Genomic DNA, 15,636 nt, shown 5'->3' on the forward strand with positions numbered 1-15,636 from the left:
ACCCCTATAGACCCCTATAGAGATGGGAGGTGATTCCATAGACCCCTATGGATCCTCGGGATGGCCCTATGGACACCCAGGGTGACCCTATGGACCCCCTATAGATCCCCAGGGTGACCCTATAGACCCCTATGGACCCTCTATAGAGACGGGAGCTGATTCCATAGACCCCTATGGACACCCAGGGTGACCCTATAGAGCCCTATGGATTGACCCTAGAAACCCCTATAGACCCCTATGGAGAGGAGAGGTGATCCTATAGACCCCTATGGACCCCCACAGTGACCCTATAGACCCCCGGGGCAGAGGTAAGGGGGCTATAGGGGCTATAGGGACCCCCAGAGTGACCTTATAGACCCCCAAGATGACCCTATAGACCCTCAGGACCCCCAGAGTGACCCTATAGATCCCCAGGAGGGACCTATGGACCCTAGAATGACCCTATGGACCCTAGAGTGACCCTATGGACCCTAGAATGACCCTATGGACCCCAAGATGACCCTCAGGACCCCCAGAGTGACCCTATGGACCCCAGGATGACCCTATAGAGCCCCAGCAGGGGTCATATGGACCCCCAGGATGGACCCTATGGACCCCAGAACCTCCCCAGAGCCCCCCAGAGACCCCCAGGACCCCTATAGAGCCTCCAGAGACCCCTATAGACCCCTATAGCCCCCCAAGGCACCCCCAGAGCCCCCCAGCACCCCTATAGACCCCCAGAGACCCCTATAGCCCCAAAGCCCCCAGAAAGCCAGCACCCCTATAGCCCCCATAGCCTCACCTATAGCCCCCATAGGCGTCACGGCAGCACCAGCAGCAGCATTCTCAGATCCCCAGATCCCCTATAGATCCATACTTCTCACCACCATTCTCCCCCCATCCCCTATAGAATCCATAGCCTCTCACCATCCCCATATCCCCATCCCCTATAGAATCCATAGGCTCTCACCAGCACCAGCACCACCATTCTACCCATATCCCCTATAGAATCCATACATTCTCACCACTATTCTCCCTGCATCCCCTATAGAATCCATAGCTTCTCACCATCACCATTCTGCCCCCATATCCCCTATAGATTCTATACATTCTCACCAGCACCAGCACTCTCCCCCCATCCCCTATAGCCCTCATAGGCTCTCAGCATCCCCATTCTCCTCCCACATCCCCCATATCCCCTATAGAATCCACAGGCTCTCACCATCACCAGCAGCATCACTCTCCTCCCAGCCCCTATAGCCCCCACAGGCTCTCCCCATCCCCATTGTCCCCCCACATCCCCTATAGAATCCATACATCCTCACCATGACCAGCACCATCACTCTCCCCACATCCCCTATAGAATCCATAGGCTCTCCCCATCACCATTCTCCCCACATCCCCTATAGAATCCATACATTCTCGCCATCACCAGCACCACCATTCTCCCCCCATATCCCCTATAGATTCTATATATTCTCACCATCACCAACATTCTCCCCATATCCCCTATATCCCCTATAGCCCCCACAGGCTCTCCCCATCCCCACATCCCCCATCCCCTATAGCCCCCATATGCTCTCACCATCCCCATTCTCCCCCCTATATCCCCTATAGAATCCATAGGCTCTCACCACGAGCAGCACCATCACTCTGCCCCCATATCCCCCACATCCCCTCGGGAATCCATGGGCTCTCCATCCACATAGGCCAGCGACCCTATGGCCCCCATAGGCTCTCCATCCCCATTCTCCATCCCCTGAGACCCATAGGACCATACAGCAACTCCCCATCCCTATAGAATCCATATGCTTACATCCCCTCTCCCCGCCCTATAAGATCCATAGGCTCTCACCATCAGCAGCACCATCACTCTGCCCCCATATCCCCCCCAGCCCCTATAGAATCCATAGGCTCTCACCACGAGCAGCACCATCACTCTGCCCCCAGCCAGAGCCGTCAGCAGGTGAGTGACGAGAGAGAAACCTGCGGGGGAAACACCCAGGGAGCCCTGGGGGGATGTATAGGGGTTAGGGACCCTATAGGGACCCTATAGACACCCTATAGGCATCTACAGAAACGCCCAGGGAGCCCTGGGGGGATGTATAGGGGTTAGGGACCCTATAGACACCTATGGATATCCTACAGAGACCCTATAGAAACGCCCAGGGAGCCCTGGGGGGATGTATAGGGGTTATGGACCCTATAGAGACCCTATAGAGACCCTACAGAAACGCCCAGGGAGCCCTGGGGGGGTATAGGGGTTAGAGACCCTATAGGGACCCTATAGAGACCCTATAGAGACCCTATAGAAACACCCAGGGAGCCCTGGGGGGATGTATAGGGGTTAGGGACCCTATAGAGACCCTATAGAAACACCCAGGGAGCCCTGGGGGGTATGGGGGTCAGGGACCCTATGGAGACCCTATAGAAACGCCCAGGGAGCCCTGGGGATGTATAGGGGTTATGGACCCTATGGAGACCCTATAGAAAAACCCAGGGAGCCCTGGGGGGGTATAGGGGTTACAGACCCTATAGAGACACCTATAGATTTGTACAGGGACCCCGACAGACCCCAGGGGAGGGGGGTTAGAGAGCCCTATAGAGACCCCTATAGACCCCCAGGGACCCCTATAGAGACCCATAAACCCCCCCATACCCTATAGACCCCATAGGCTCCCCATACCCTATGGATCCCATAGGGCCCCACAGACCCTCCAAGCCCCTATAGATCCCATAGGGCCCCATAGGTTCCCCATATCCTACAGATCCCATAGGTTCCCCATACCCTATAGATCCCATAGGGCCCCATGGGTTCCCCATACTTTATAGATCCCACAGCCCCTCCCAGCCCCTATAGGTCCCATAGGTTCTCCATACCCTATAGATCCCATAGATCCCACAGCCCCTCCCAGCCCCTATAGATCCATAGGTTCTCCATACCCCCAGTTCCTGCAGGGAGGTCTGGAGCAGAACCAGCTGAGGCTGAAACTGAGAGAAGCAGTTAGAGTGACAAAAACTGACAGAAACAACCCAAAAACAGCCCAAAATCAGCCCAAAAACTGACCTGAAAACACCCCAAAAACACCCAAAAATAGCCCAAAAACTGACCAAAACCATCCCAAAACCCACCCCAAAAACGCCCCAAAAATGTCCCAAAAACAGCCCAAAAACTGACCTGAAAACACCCCAAAAACACCCCAAAAACCCCCCAAAACACCCCAAAAACTGACCAAAACCAGCCCCAAAACAGCCCAAAAACCACCCCAAAAATACCCCAAAAACAGCCCAAAAGTGGCCCCAAAACACCCCAAAAACTGCCTGAAAATATCCCAAAACCACCTTGAAAATAACCCTGAAAATAGCCCAAAAACCAACCCAAAACAGCCCCAAAAACCTCCCTGGGACCCCAAAAACAGCCCCGAAAACTGACCAAAACCAACCCCAAAACAGCCCAAAAAGTCCCCTGAAACCACCCCAAAAACATGCCAAAACCACCCCAAAACCAGTCCCAAAAACCACCCTGAAATCACCCCAAAACAGCCCAAAACCACTCCAAAAAACTGCCCTGAAAACATCCCCAAAAACAGCCCAAAACACCCCAAAAACTCGCCCAAACCAGCCCAAAAACATCCTGAAAACACCCCAAAAACAGCCCCAGAAACACCTCAAAACCAGCCCAAAAACAGCTCGAGAAGAGCCCAAAAATCCCCCCAAAACACCCCAAAAACTGCCCTGAAAACATCCCCAAAAACAGCCCAAAACACCCCAAAAATTTCCCTGAAAACAGCCCTGGAAATATCCCCAAAAAACACCCCAAAAACCTCCCAGGGACCCCAAAACACCTCGAGAAAAGCCCAAAAACAGCCCAAAAAACACCCCAAAACCAGAGTTGAACACACCCCAAAACCAGCCTAAAAACAGCCCAAAACCACCCCAATAACTGCCCCAAAAAACACCCCAAAACCAGAGGTGAAAACACCCCAAAAACACCCCAAAAACCTCCCAGGGACCCCAAAACCAGCCCCAAAACACCTTGAAAAAAGCTCAAAAATACCCCCAAAAACCACCAGCAACCCCAAAAACAGCCCCAAAAACGTCTCAAAAACATCCCTGGAACCCTAAAAGTTCCCGAAGGACCCCAAAAACCTCCTAGGGACCCCAAAAACACCCCAAAAATCCCCAAAATCCCCCAAAATCCCCAAAAATCCCCCAAAATCCCCCAAAAACATCCAAAAAATCCCCCAAATCCCAAAAAAAACCCAAAAAATCCCCAAAAAACACCCCAAAATCCCCAAAATCCCCAAAAAACACCCCGAAATCCCCAAAATCCCAAAAAAACACCCCAAAATCCCAAAAAACCACCCCAAAAATCCCCAAAATCCCAAAAATCCCCCAAAAATCCCCCAAAACAACCAAAATTCACCAAAAACACCCCAAAAATCCCCAAAAGACACCCCAAAATCCCCAAAATCACCCCAAAAATCCCCAAAATCACCCCAAAAATCCCCAAAATCACCCCAAAACATCCCAAAATCCCCAAAAACACCCCAAAAATCCCCAAAATCACCCCAAAAATCCCCAAAAATCCCCAAAACCACCCAAAAATCCCCAAAAATCCCCAAATCCCACCTGGAAGGCGATGGGCAGCAGGAGGTGAAAAGCTGCAGCAGCAAAATCACCGTCAGTGAGCTCAGCCTGGGGAGACATGGAGAGAGACCCTATAGAGACCCTATGGAGACCCTATAGAGACCCTATAGAGACCCCATGGAGACCCTATAGAGCCTATGGAGACCCTATGGAGACCCTATAGAGACCCTGTAAACCCAATGGAATCCCTATAGAGACCCTATAGAGATCCTATGGAGAGCCTATGGAGACCCTATAGAGACCCTATAGACCCTATGGAGCCCTTAGAGATCCTATAGAGACCCTGTGGAGCCAATAGAATCCCTATAGAGACCCTATAGAGACCCTATAGAGCCTATGGGGACCCTATGGAGACCCTATAGAGACCCTATAGACTCTATAAGCTCTATGGAGACCCTAGAGACACTCTATGGAGACTCTATGGAGAGCCTATAGACCCTATGGAGACCCTATGGAGACCCTATGGAGCCCTTAGGGACCCTATAGAGACCCTATAAACCCAATGGAATCCCTATAGAGACCCTATGGAGAGCCTATAGACCCTATGGAGAGCCTATAGAGTCCCTGTAGAGACCCTATGGAGACCCTACAGACCCTATAGAGACCCTCCAGCCCCCACAGCCCCTCTAACCCCTATGGATCCCCTATAGATGACCCCCTATGGATCCCCTATGGATGCCATACCTGCTCCCAGCACAGCTCTACACTAAAGCCCTCTAGATGATCCCCTATAGATGATGCCATATAGATCCCCTATACAGGATCCCCTATAGATCTTTTATGGATGCTATACCTCCTCCCATCCCCTATAGATGATCAATCCCCTATAGCCTCCATACCTGCTCCTAGCAGAGCTGCACACTGAACGCCCATAGATCCCCTATAGATCCCCTATAGATGATCCCCTATAGATTCCATACCTGCTCCCAGCAGAGCTGCACACTGAATGCCCATAGATGATCCCCTATAGATTATAGATCCCCTATAGATGATCAATCCCCTATGGAGTCCACACCTGCTCCCAGTGCAGCTGCACACTGAACCCCTATAGATGATCCCCTATAGATCCCCTATAGATCCCCTATAGATCCCCTATAGATTCCATACCTGCTCCCAGCAGAGCTGCACACTGATCCCAGCAGAGCTGCACACTGATCCCCTATAGATCCCCTATAGATTCCATACCTGCTCCCAGCAGAGCTGCACACTGAACCCCTATAGATGATCCCCTATAGATCCCCTATAGATTCCATACCTGCTCCCAGTGCAGCTGCACACTGAACCCCTATAGATCCCCTATAGATCCCCTATGGAGTCCATACCTGCTCCCAGTGCAGCTCCACACTGAACGCCTCTCCAGCAGCACAGCCTGAGGTTGGTTGATCCTGCTGAGCACAGCCAGAGCCGAAATACAGCACACTATAGGGGATATAGGGGAGATATATAGGGGATCCATAGGGGATATTGGGATATAGGGAATGCATTGGTGATACAGGGAATGGATAGAGTGTATATCAGCTATACAGTGTGGCTATAGGGGTTGGTGATCCTGCTGAGCACAGCCAGAGCCGAAATACAGCACGCTATAGGGGATATAGGGGATAGATATAGGGGATATATAGGGGATATAATGGTATAGGGAATGTATTGGTGATATAGAGAATGGATAGAGTGTACAGCAGCTATACAGTGTAGCTATAGGGGTTTGGTTGATCCTGCTGAGCACAGCCAGAGCCGAAATACAGCACACTATAGGGGATATATAGGGGATAGATACAGGAGATCCATAGGGGATATTGGGATATAGAGAATGTATTAGTGATATATAGAACACATAGACAGTATAGCAGCTATAGGCTGTATCTATAGGGTTTTGGCTGATCCTGCTGAGCACAGCCAGAGCCAAAATACAGCACACTATAGGGGATATATATGGGATATATACGGGATAAAGAGATACAGGGAACGTGTTGGTGATATAGGGAATGGATGGAATGTATAGCAGCTATACAGTGTGGCTATAGGGGGTTGGTTGATCCTGCTGAGCACAGCCAGAGCTCAAATACAGCACACTATAGGGGAGATATAGGGGATGTATAGGAGAGATATAGGGGATATAATGGTATAGGGAATGCATTGGTGATACAGGGAATGGTGGATGGTCAGTATAGCAGCTATACAGTGTGGCTATAGGGGTTTGGGGATCCTGCTGAGCACAGCCAGAGCCAAAGTACAGCACGCTATAGGGGATATAGGGGAGATATAGGCGAGATATAGGGGATATAGGGGTTATAGAAATATAAAGAATGTACTGGTGATACAGGGAAGGGATGGACAGTATAGCAGCTATACAGTGTGGCTATAGGGGTTGGTGATCCTGCTGAGCACAGCCAGAGCTGAAGTACAGCACGCTATAGGGGATATAGGGGATAGATATAGGGGATATAGGGGATATAATGGTATAGGGAATGTATTGATGACACAGGCAATGGATGGATGGACAGTACAGCAGATATACGGTGTGGCTATAGGGGTTTGGTTGATCCTGCTGAGCACAGCCAGAGCCGAAATACAGCACACTATAGGGGATATAGGGGAGATACAGGGGATATATATGGGATCCATAGGGGATATTGGGATATAGAAAATGTAATAGTAATATATGGAATGGATGGACACTACAGCAGCTATACAGTGTGGCTATAGGGGTTTGGGGATCCTGCTGAGCACAGCCAGAGCCCAAGTACAGCACGCTATAGGGGATATAGGAGATAGATATAGGGGATCCATAGGGGATGTTGGGATATAGAGAATGTACTGGTGATACATGGAACAAATAAACAGTACAGCAGCTATACAGTGTGGCTATAGGGGTTTGGCTGATCCTGCTGAGCACAGCCAGAGCTGAAATACAGCACACTATAGGGGATATAGGGGATGTATAGGGGATCCATAGGGGATATAGGGATATAAGGAATGGATGGAAAGCATAGCAGATATACAGTGCTGCTATAGGGGTTTGGGGGATCCTGCTCAGCACGCTATACAGGGTATATAGGTGATATGTAGGGGCAGTACAGTATGGCCCAGTGCCTCCCAGTATGGCCCAGTTTGCCCCAGTTTGACTCAGTTTCCCCAGTCCCTCCCAGCCTCCCCAGTTTGGCCCAGTTTAGCTCAGTCTCCCCAGTTTCCCCAGTTCAGCCCAGTCTGTCCCAGTCCATCCCAGTTCATTCCCAGTCCCTCCCAGTCTCCCCAGTTTCCCCACTTTTCCCAGTTCCTCCCAGTTCAGCCCAGTTTGGCCCAGTCTGTCCCAGTTTGGCCCAGTCTGTCCCAGTTTCCCTGTTCCCCCCCCAGTCCCTCCCAGTTCACTCCCAGTCCCTCCCAGTTGATCCCCAGTCCTTCCCAGTCTCCCCAGTTCAGCCCAGTTTGGCCCAGTCTGTCCCAGTCCATCCCAGTCTCCCCACTTTTCCCAGTTCCTCCCAGTTCAGCCCAGTTATTCCCAGTCTCCCCAGTTATTCCCAGTTTCCCCAGTCTGTCCCAGTTTGGCCCAGTTTCACCCAGTATGGCACAATTTCCCCAGTTGCCCCAGTCCCTCCCAGTTCCCTCCCAGTCCCTCCCAGTCCCTCCCAGTTTATTCCCAGTCCATCCCAGTCCATCCCAGTTCCTTCCCAGTCCCTCCCAGTACAAACCAGTTCCCTTTTCTCCCCAAAATCTCCATTTTTCACCCTAAAACCACCACGAGTTTCCCTCCCAGTCCCTCCCAGTTCCCTCCCAGTCCCTCCCAGTCCATTCCTAGTCCATCCCAGTCCCTCCCAGTCCCAACCAGTTCCCTCCCAGTCCCAACCAGTTCCCTCCCAATCTCTCCCAGTCCCTCCCAGTCCCTCCCAGTTTATTCCCAGTCCAAACCAGTCCAAACCAGTTCCCACCTGTTATCCTCTCGGAACTCCTCAGCCAGTTTCCCTCCAGTTCTGCAGCTCCAATCCACAATCAGCACTCTGGGGAGAAAATGAGATTAGGGATCTAAAATATCCCAAAAATACCCCAAAACAGCCCAAAAATACCCCAAAAAGGGATCTCAAATCATCCCCAAAAAAAACCCAAAAAGGGACCCCAAAAAATCCCAAAAAAACCCCAAAAATATCCCAAAAATACCCAAAAAGGGACCTCAAATCCACCCCAAAAAAACCCCAAAAATACCCCAAAACACCCCAAAAATACCCCAAAAAGGGATCTCAAATCATCCCCAAAAAAAACCCAAAAAGGGACCCCAAAAAATCCCAAAAAACCCCAAAAATATCCCAAAAATAACCCAAAACAGCCTAAAAATAACCCGAAAAGGGACCTCAAATCCACCCCAAAAAATCCACCAAAACAGCCCCAAAAATACCCCAAAACAAACCCCAAAAAACCCTAATGGGTTCCCAAATTCACCCCAAAACACCACAGAAAGAGATCCCAAATCCACTCCAAAACATCCCAAAATGGGACTCCAAATCTACCCCCAAAAAACCCCAAATCCACCTCAAATCCACCCCCATAAAACCCCAAATCCACCTCAAATCCACCCCAAAAAAACCCCAAATCCACCTCAAATCCACCCCCAAAAAAACCCACAAAACCACTTGAAATCCCTCGAAAAGGGACCCCAAATTCACTCCCAAACATCCCAACAAGAGACCCAAATCCACCTCAAAAAACCCCAAAACACCCCAAAAAGGGCCCCAAAAAAGCCCCCAAATCCACCCCAAAAAGAAACCCAAAAAAACCCCCCAAAACACCCCAAAAATACCCCAAAATACCCCAAAAAAACCCCCAAAACACCCCAAAAAAGCCCCAAATCTACCCCAAAAAGAACCCCCAAATCCCCCCAAAAGAACCCTCAAATCCACCCCAAAACAGCCTAAAAAACCCCAAATCCACCCCAAATCACCCCAAAAAGAGACCCCAAAACAACCCCAAAAAACCCAAAACACCCCAAAATGGGACCCCAAAAATACCCCAAATCACCCCAAAAACCCCAAATCCACCCAAAACCACCCCAAAAAACCCCAAATCCACCCCAAATCACCCCAAAAAGGATCCCTAAATCCGCCCCAGAGCACCACAAAACACCCCAAAAATATCCCAAAACACCCCAAAAATCGATTCCAAATCCACCCCAAAACAGCCCAAAAGTAGACCCCAAATCCACCCAAAAAAACCCCAAATCCACCTGAAATCCCTCAAAAAGGGATCCCAAATCCATCCCTAAACACCCCAAAAAACCCCCAAATCTACCCCTAAACACCCCAAATAACCCCAAATCCACCCAAATCTCCCAAAAAACCCCCAAATACCCCAAAAAACCCAAATCCACCCCAAAAACCCCAAAAAAAACACCCAAATCCACCCCAAAAAAACCCAAAAAAACCCAAATCCACCCCAAAAAACCCCAAAACACCCCAAAAAAACCCAAACCCACCCCAAAAAACCCCAAAAAACCCCAAATCCACCCCAAAACCCTCAAATCCCCCAAATCCCCCCAAAAATCCCCAAATCCCCGTTCCTCTCACCTCTGCACTCTGTGGTGTTTCTGAGCCACTCTGGCAGCGACTGCTGTGGGGTCAGGAGGGTCCTGGGGGCTGTGGGGCACAGCAGGGACCCTACAGACCCTATAGGGACCTATGGATCCCTATAGACCCTATAGACCTATAGATCCCTATAGACCCTATAGGAACCTATAGACCCTATAGAACCCTATAGACCCTATAGAACCCTATAGATCCCTATAGAACCCTATAGACCCTACAGGTCCCTATAGAACCCTATAGGGACCTATAGATCCCTATAGATCCTTACAGAACCTATAGAACCCTATAGACCCTATAGAACCATATAGAACCCTATAGACCCTATAGAACCCTATAGACCCTATAGATCCCTATGGATCCCTATAGAACCCTATAGACCCTACAGACCCTATAGAACCCTATGGATCCCTATAGATCCCTATAGATCCCTATAGACCCTATAGATCCCTATAGATCCTATCGATCCCTATAGAACCCTATAGACCTGATAGAACCCTATGGATCCCTATAGACCCTATAGACCTGATAGAACCCTATAGAACCCTATAGATCCTTATGGGTTGTTTGTTGTTTTTGACCCTATAGATCCCTACAGACCCCTATAGAACCCCATAGAACCCTATAGAACCTATAGACCCTATAGAACCCTATAGAACTCTATAGCTCCCTATAGACCCCTATAGACCCTATAGATCCCTATAGAACCCTATAGATCCCTATAGCCCCTATGGATCCCTATAGATCCCCATAGAACCCTATAGAACCCTATGGATCCCTATAGACCCTTACAGAACCTATAGAACCCTATAGACCCTATAGACCCTATAGACCCTATAGACCCTATAGAACCCTATAGACCCTATAGATCGCTATAGACCCTATAGACCCTACAGACCCTATAGACCCTATAGGACCCTATAGAACCCTATAGACCCTATAGAACCCTATAGAACCCTATAGATCCCTATAGATCCTATAGACCCTATAGACCCCCATAGATCCCTATAGACTCCTATAGATCCCCATAGATCCCTACAGACCCTATAGATCCCTACAGAACCCTATAGATCCCTATAGAACCCTATAGATCCCTATAGACCCTATAGAACCCTATGGATCCCTATAGAACCCTACAGACCTTATAGAACCCTATAGAACCCTATAGAACCCTATAGATCCCTATATATCCCTATGGATCCCTACAGACCCTATAGACCCTATAGAACCCTATAGAACCCTATAGGTTCCCTATAGCTCCCTATAGAACCCTATAGACCCTATAGAACCCTATAGACCCTATAGAACCCTATAGATCCCTACAGACCCTATGGATCCCTATAGATTCCTATAAATCCCCATGAGCATCCTTGAAAATACAAAATCCTACAAAAACCCCATAAATCCTACAAATCCTCACACAACCCCATAAACCACCACAGACCCACCTGAGACCCTATAGAACCCCTTTAGCCCCTCAGACCCTATAGACCCCATAGAGACCCCATAGAGACCCCATAGAGACCCTATAGAGACCCCATAGAGACCCTATAGAGACCCTATAGAGACCCCATAGAGACCCCATAGAGACCCCATAGAAACCCCATAGAGACCCCATAGAGACCCCATAGAGACCCCATAGAGACCCCATAGAGACCCCATAGAGACCCCATAGAGACCTCATAGAAACCCTATAGAGACCCCATAGAAACCCCATAGAGACCCCATAGAGACCCCATAGAGATCCCATAGAAACCCTATAGAAACCCCATAGAGACCCCATAGAAACCCCATAGAGACCCCATAGAAACCTCATAGAAACCCTATAGAAACCCCATAGAGACCCCATAGAGACCCCATAGAGACCCCATAGAAACCCTATAGAGACCCTATAGAGACCCTATAGAAACCCCATAGAGACCCCATAGAAACCCCATAGAGACCCCATAGAAACCTCATAGAAACCCTATAGAGACCCCATAGAGACCCCATAGAGACCCCATAGAGACCCTATAGAGACCCCATAGAAACCCTATAGAAACCCTATAGAAACCCCATAGAGACCCCATAGAGACCCCATAGAAACCCTATAGAAACCCCATAGAGACCCCATAGAAACCTCATAGAAACGCTATAGAAACCCTATAGAAACCCCATAGAAACCCCATAGAGACCCTATAGAGACCCCATAGAAACCCCATAGAAATCCCCCAACCCTTACAGACCCCATAGAGACCCCACAGAGACCCCACAGACCCCAAAACCCCATTTCCCCCCATTTTTTCCCCGTTTTTCCCCAAAATCCCATTTTCCCCATTTTCCCCCAATCCCATATTATTTCCCCAAATTTCCCATATTTCCCCCAAATCCCAAACCTAATCAAATCCACTTCCATTTTCCCCCATTTCCCCTTTTTCCCCCAAATCCTCTATTTTTCCCCCAAATCCCATATTTTCCCTCATTTTCCCCATTTTCCCCCAAATCCATATTTTCCCCCAAATTCCCATATTTCCCCCAATCCCAAACTGACCAAGGCCATTCATTCCCTTTTCCCCATTTTTCCCCACATTTTTCCCACATTTTCCCCCAAACCCCATTTTTCCCCATTTTTCCCCTGATTTTCCCCCATCATATTTTCCCCCAAATCCCATATTTTTCCCCAAATTTCCCATATTTCCCCAAATCCCAAACCTGACCAAAGCCACTCCATTCCCCCATTTTTCCCCCAATATTTTTCCCCAAACCCCATTTTTACCCCATTTCCCCACATTTTTCCCCATTTTTACTCCCATTCCCATTTTTTCCCCATATTTTCCCTCATTTTCCCCATTTCCCTCACATTTTTCCCAATTTCCACCCCAAATCCCATATTTCCCCATTTTCCCCCATAATTCCCCCCAAATCCCATATTTTCCCCCAAATCTCCCATATTTTTCCCCAAACCCCAAACCTGATCAAAGCCACTCCATTCCCCCTTTTTTCCCCACTTTTCCCCATTTTTTTTTTTCCCCTATTTTCCCATTTTCCCCATTTTCCCATTTCCTCATTTTTCCCAATTTCCCCATTTTTCCATTTCCCCATTTTTCCCTTTTTTCCCCCAATTTTCCCATTTTTCCCCATTTTTCCATTTCCCCCATTTTTCCCATTTTCCTCAATTTCCCATTTCCCATTTTCCCATTTCCCCCATTTTTCCCCAGATTTCCCATTTTTCCCAAATCCCATTTTCCCCATTTTTCCCATCCCCATTTTTCCCAATTTCCCCAATTTTCCCCATTTCCCATTTTTTTCCCCAATCATTTTCCCCAAATCCCCATATTTTTCCCACCCAAACCCAGGCCTGCATTCCCCCTTTTTTTTCCCCACTTTTCCCCATTTTTTCCCCAAATCCTGTATTTCCCCATTTTTCTCAAATCCCATATTTCCCCCTTTCCCCCATTTTTTCCCAATTCTCTCAAAGCCCATTTTTGGCCCATTTTTCCCCATTTTCCCCAATTTTCTCCCTATTTTTCCCCCAAATTCTATATTTCCCCCAAATCCCATATTTCCCCAAATCCAATATTTCCAAATCCAATATTTCCCCTAAATCCCATTTTTGTCACCCAAATCCCCTATTTTCCCCCAAATTCCCCAAAATCCCCCAAACCTGATCAAAGCAATTCCATTCCGCAGTTTTCCCTCCAGGATTTCCTCCAGCAGCGCCAGCGCTGACCCCACTGAGCTCCGGGGACCCTAAAATACCCCAAAATACCCCAAAATCACCCCAAAATCATCCCAAAAACACCCAGCGCTGACCCCACTGAGCTCCGGGGACCCTAAAATACCCCAAAAACACCCCAAAATCATCCCAAAATCAACCCAAAATCACCCAGCGCTGACCCCACTGAGCTCCGGGGACCCTAAAATACCCCAAAATACCCCAAAAATCACCCCAAAAATAATCCAAAACCACCCAGCGCTGACCCCACTGAGCTCCGGGGACCCTAAAATACCCAAAAATACCCCAAAATCACCCCAAAAACACCCCAAAATCACCCAAAATCATCCCAAAACCACCCAAAGCTGACCCCACTGAGCTCCGGGGACCCTAAACCCCAAAAATAACCCAAAATAACCCAAAATTACCCCAAAAACACCCCAAAACCACCCACAACTGACCCCACTGAGCTCCAGAGACCCTAAACCCCAAAAATAACCCAAAAATAACCCAAAAATAACCCAAAAACACCCCAAAACCACCCAAAAAACAGAGGGAAAACCCCAAAACTGAACCCACAGCCCGGCAGGGACCCAAAAAGCACCCAAAATCCCCCAAAATCACCCCAAAACCACCCAAAATCACCCCAAAAACCACCCAAAACCACCCACAGCCCGGTGGGGACCCTGGGGACCCCAAAAGCACGCAGGAAAACCCCAAAAATTACCCAAAAACCACCCCAGGGACCCCAAAACCCTCTAGGAAAACCCCAAAATCAGGGAAGGACCCCAAAACCCCCCAGGGGATCCCAAAATTTGGGGGGAAATCTCAAAACACTATAGGGGAAACACTAAAATCAGCAGGGAAACCCCAAAAACCACCCCAGGGACCCCAAAAACCATCCCAGGGACCCCAAAATGAGCAGGGAAACCCCAAAACCCACAGGGGAGACCCCAAAACCCCAAAATCCCCCATAAAAGAGGGAAAAATCCCAAAAAAATCCCATTGAGGAGACCCAGAATGACAAGGAAGAGCCCAAAACCCACCAGGGACCCCAAAAATCCCAATCAGGGACCCCAAAAATCCCAACCAGGGACCCCAAAAATCCCAACCAGGGACCCCAAAAATCCCAATCAGGGACCCCAAAATCCCCCAGGGACCCCAAAAATTCCAATCAGGGACCCAAAAATTCCCCCTGGGACCCCAAAAATCCCAATTAGGGACCCCAAAACTGCCCTGGGACCCCAAAAATCCCCCAAAAACCCCACAGTGGGGCTCACCGGGGTGAGGCTGTCTGGAGGATCCAACTGTGCCACAAACTCGGGGCTGGAAACCCCAAAAGTCAGCAGAGACCCCAAAAAGCTTCAAATCCACCCCAAAACCTCAAATCCACCCCAAAAAACCCAAATCCCAAATCCCCCAAATCCTCCAAATCCACCCCAAGACCCCAAATCCCCCCAAAAACCCCAAATTCCCCCAAATCCTCCAAAACCCAAAAACCTCCAAAACCCCAAATCCTCCCTAAAACCCCAAATCCCCAAATCAATCCAAATCCCAAAACCATCCTTAGAAAAACCAACATAATTCCCATAAAACCCCAAATCCCCAAATCAATCCAAAACCCAAATCCTCCATCCCAAAAAACCCGGATACTTTTCCCATTCCAAATCCCAAACCCCAAATCCCCAAAACCCCAAATCCCCAAATCTCCAAAACCCCAAATCCCAAAATCCCCAAACCCCAAAT

General features: G+C 48.9%; 1 protein-coding gene across 1 annotated transcript in view; it reads right to left on the reverse strand.

Moving 5' to 3' along the window:
* Positions 1 to 15,243, reverse strand: part of HDAC6 (histone deacetylase 6) — a 42,612-nt gene extending 27,369 nt beyond the window's left edge. The window contains exons 1-8 of the mRNA XM_085046206.1: positions 15,171 to 15,243; positions 13,840 to 13,925; positions 10,182 to 10,250; positions 8,556 to 8,624; positions 5,952 to 6,048; positions 4,612 to 4,677; positions 2,923 to 2,970; positions 1,901 to 1,990 (exon numbers count right to left, since the gene is read on the reverse strand). Of these exons, the coding sequence (XP_084902332.1) occupies positions 1,901 to 1,915 (15 nt within the window). The 5' untranslated portion in view covers positions 1,916 to 1,990; positions 2,923 to 2,970; positions 4,612 to 4,677; ... (3 more) ...; positions 13,840 to 13,925; positions 15,171 to 15,243. The remainder of the gene's footprint in view (positions 1 to 1,900; positions 1,991 to 2,922; positions 2,971 to 4,611; positions 4,678 to 5,951; positions 6,049 to 8,555; positions 8,625 to 10,181; positions 10,251 to 13,839; positions 13,926 to 15,170) is intronic.
* Between the last annotated feature and the right edge of the window lie 393 nt (positions 15,244 to 15,636).

Source organism: Lichenostomus cassidix, unplaced genomic scaffold (genome assembly GCF_008360975.1).
Source record: "Lichenostomus cassidix isolate B80296 unplaced genomic scaffold, HeHo_3.0 HiC_scaffold_40, whole genome shotgun sequence".
NCBI lineage: Eukaryota > Metazoa > Chordata > Aves > Passeriformes > Meliphagidae > Lichenostomus > Lichenostomus cassidix.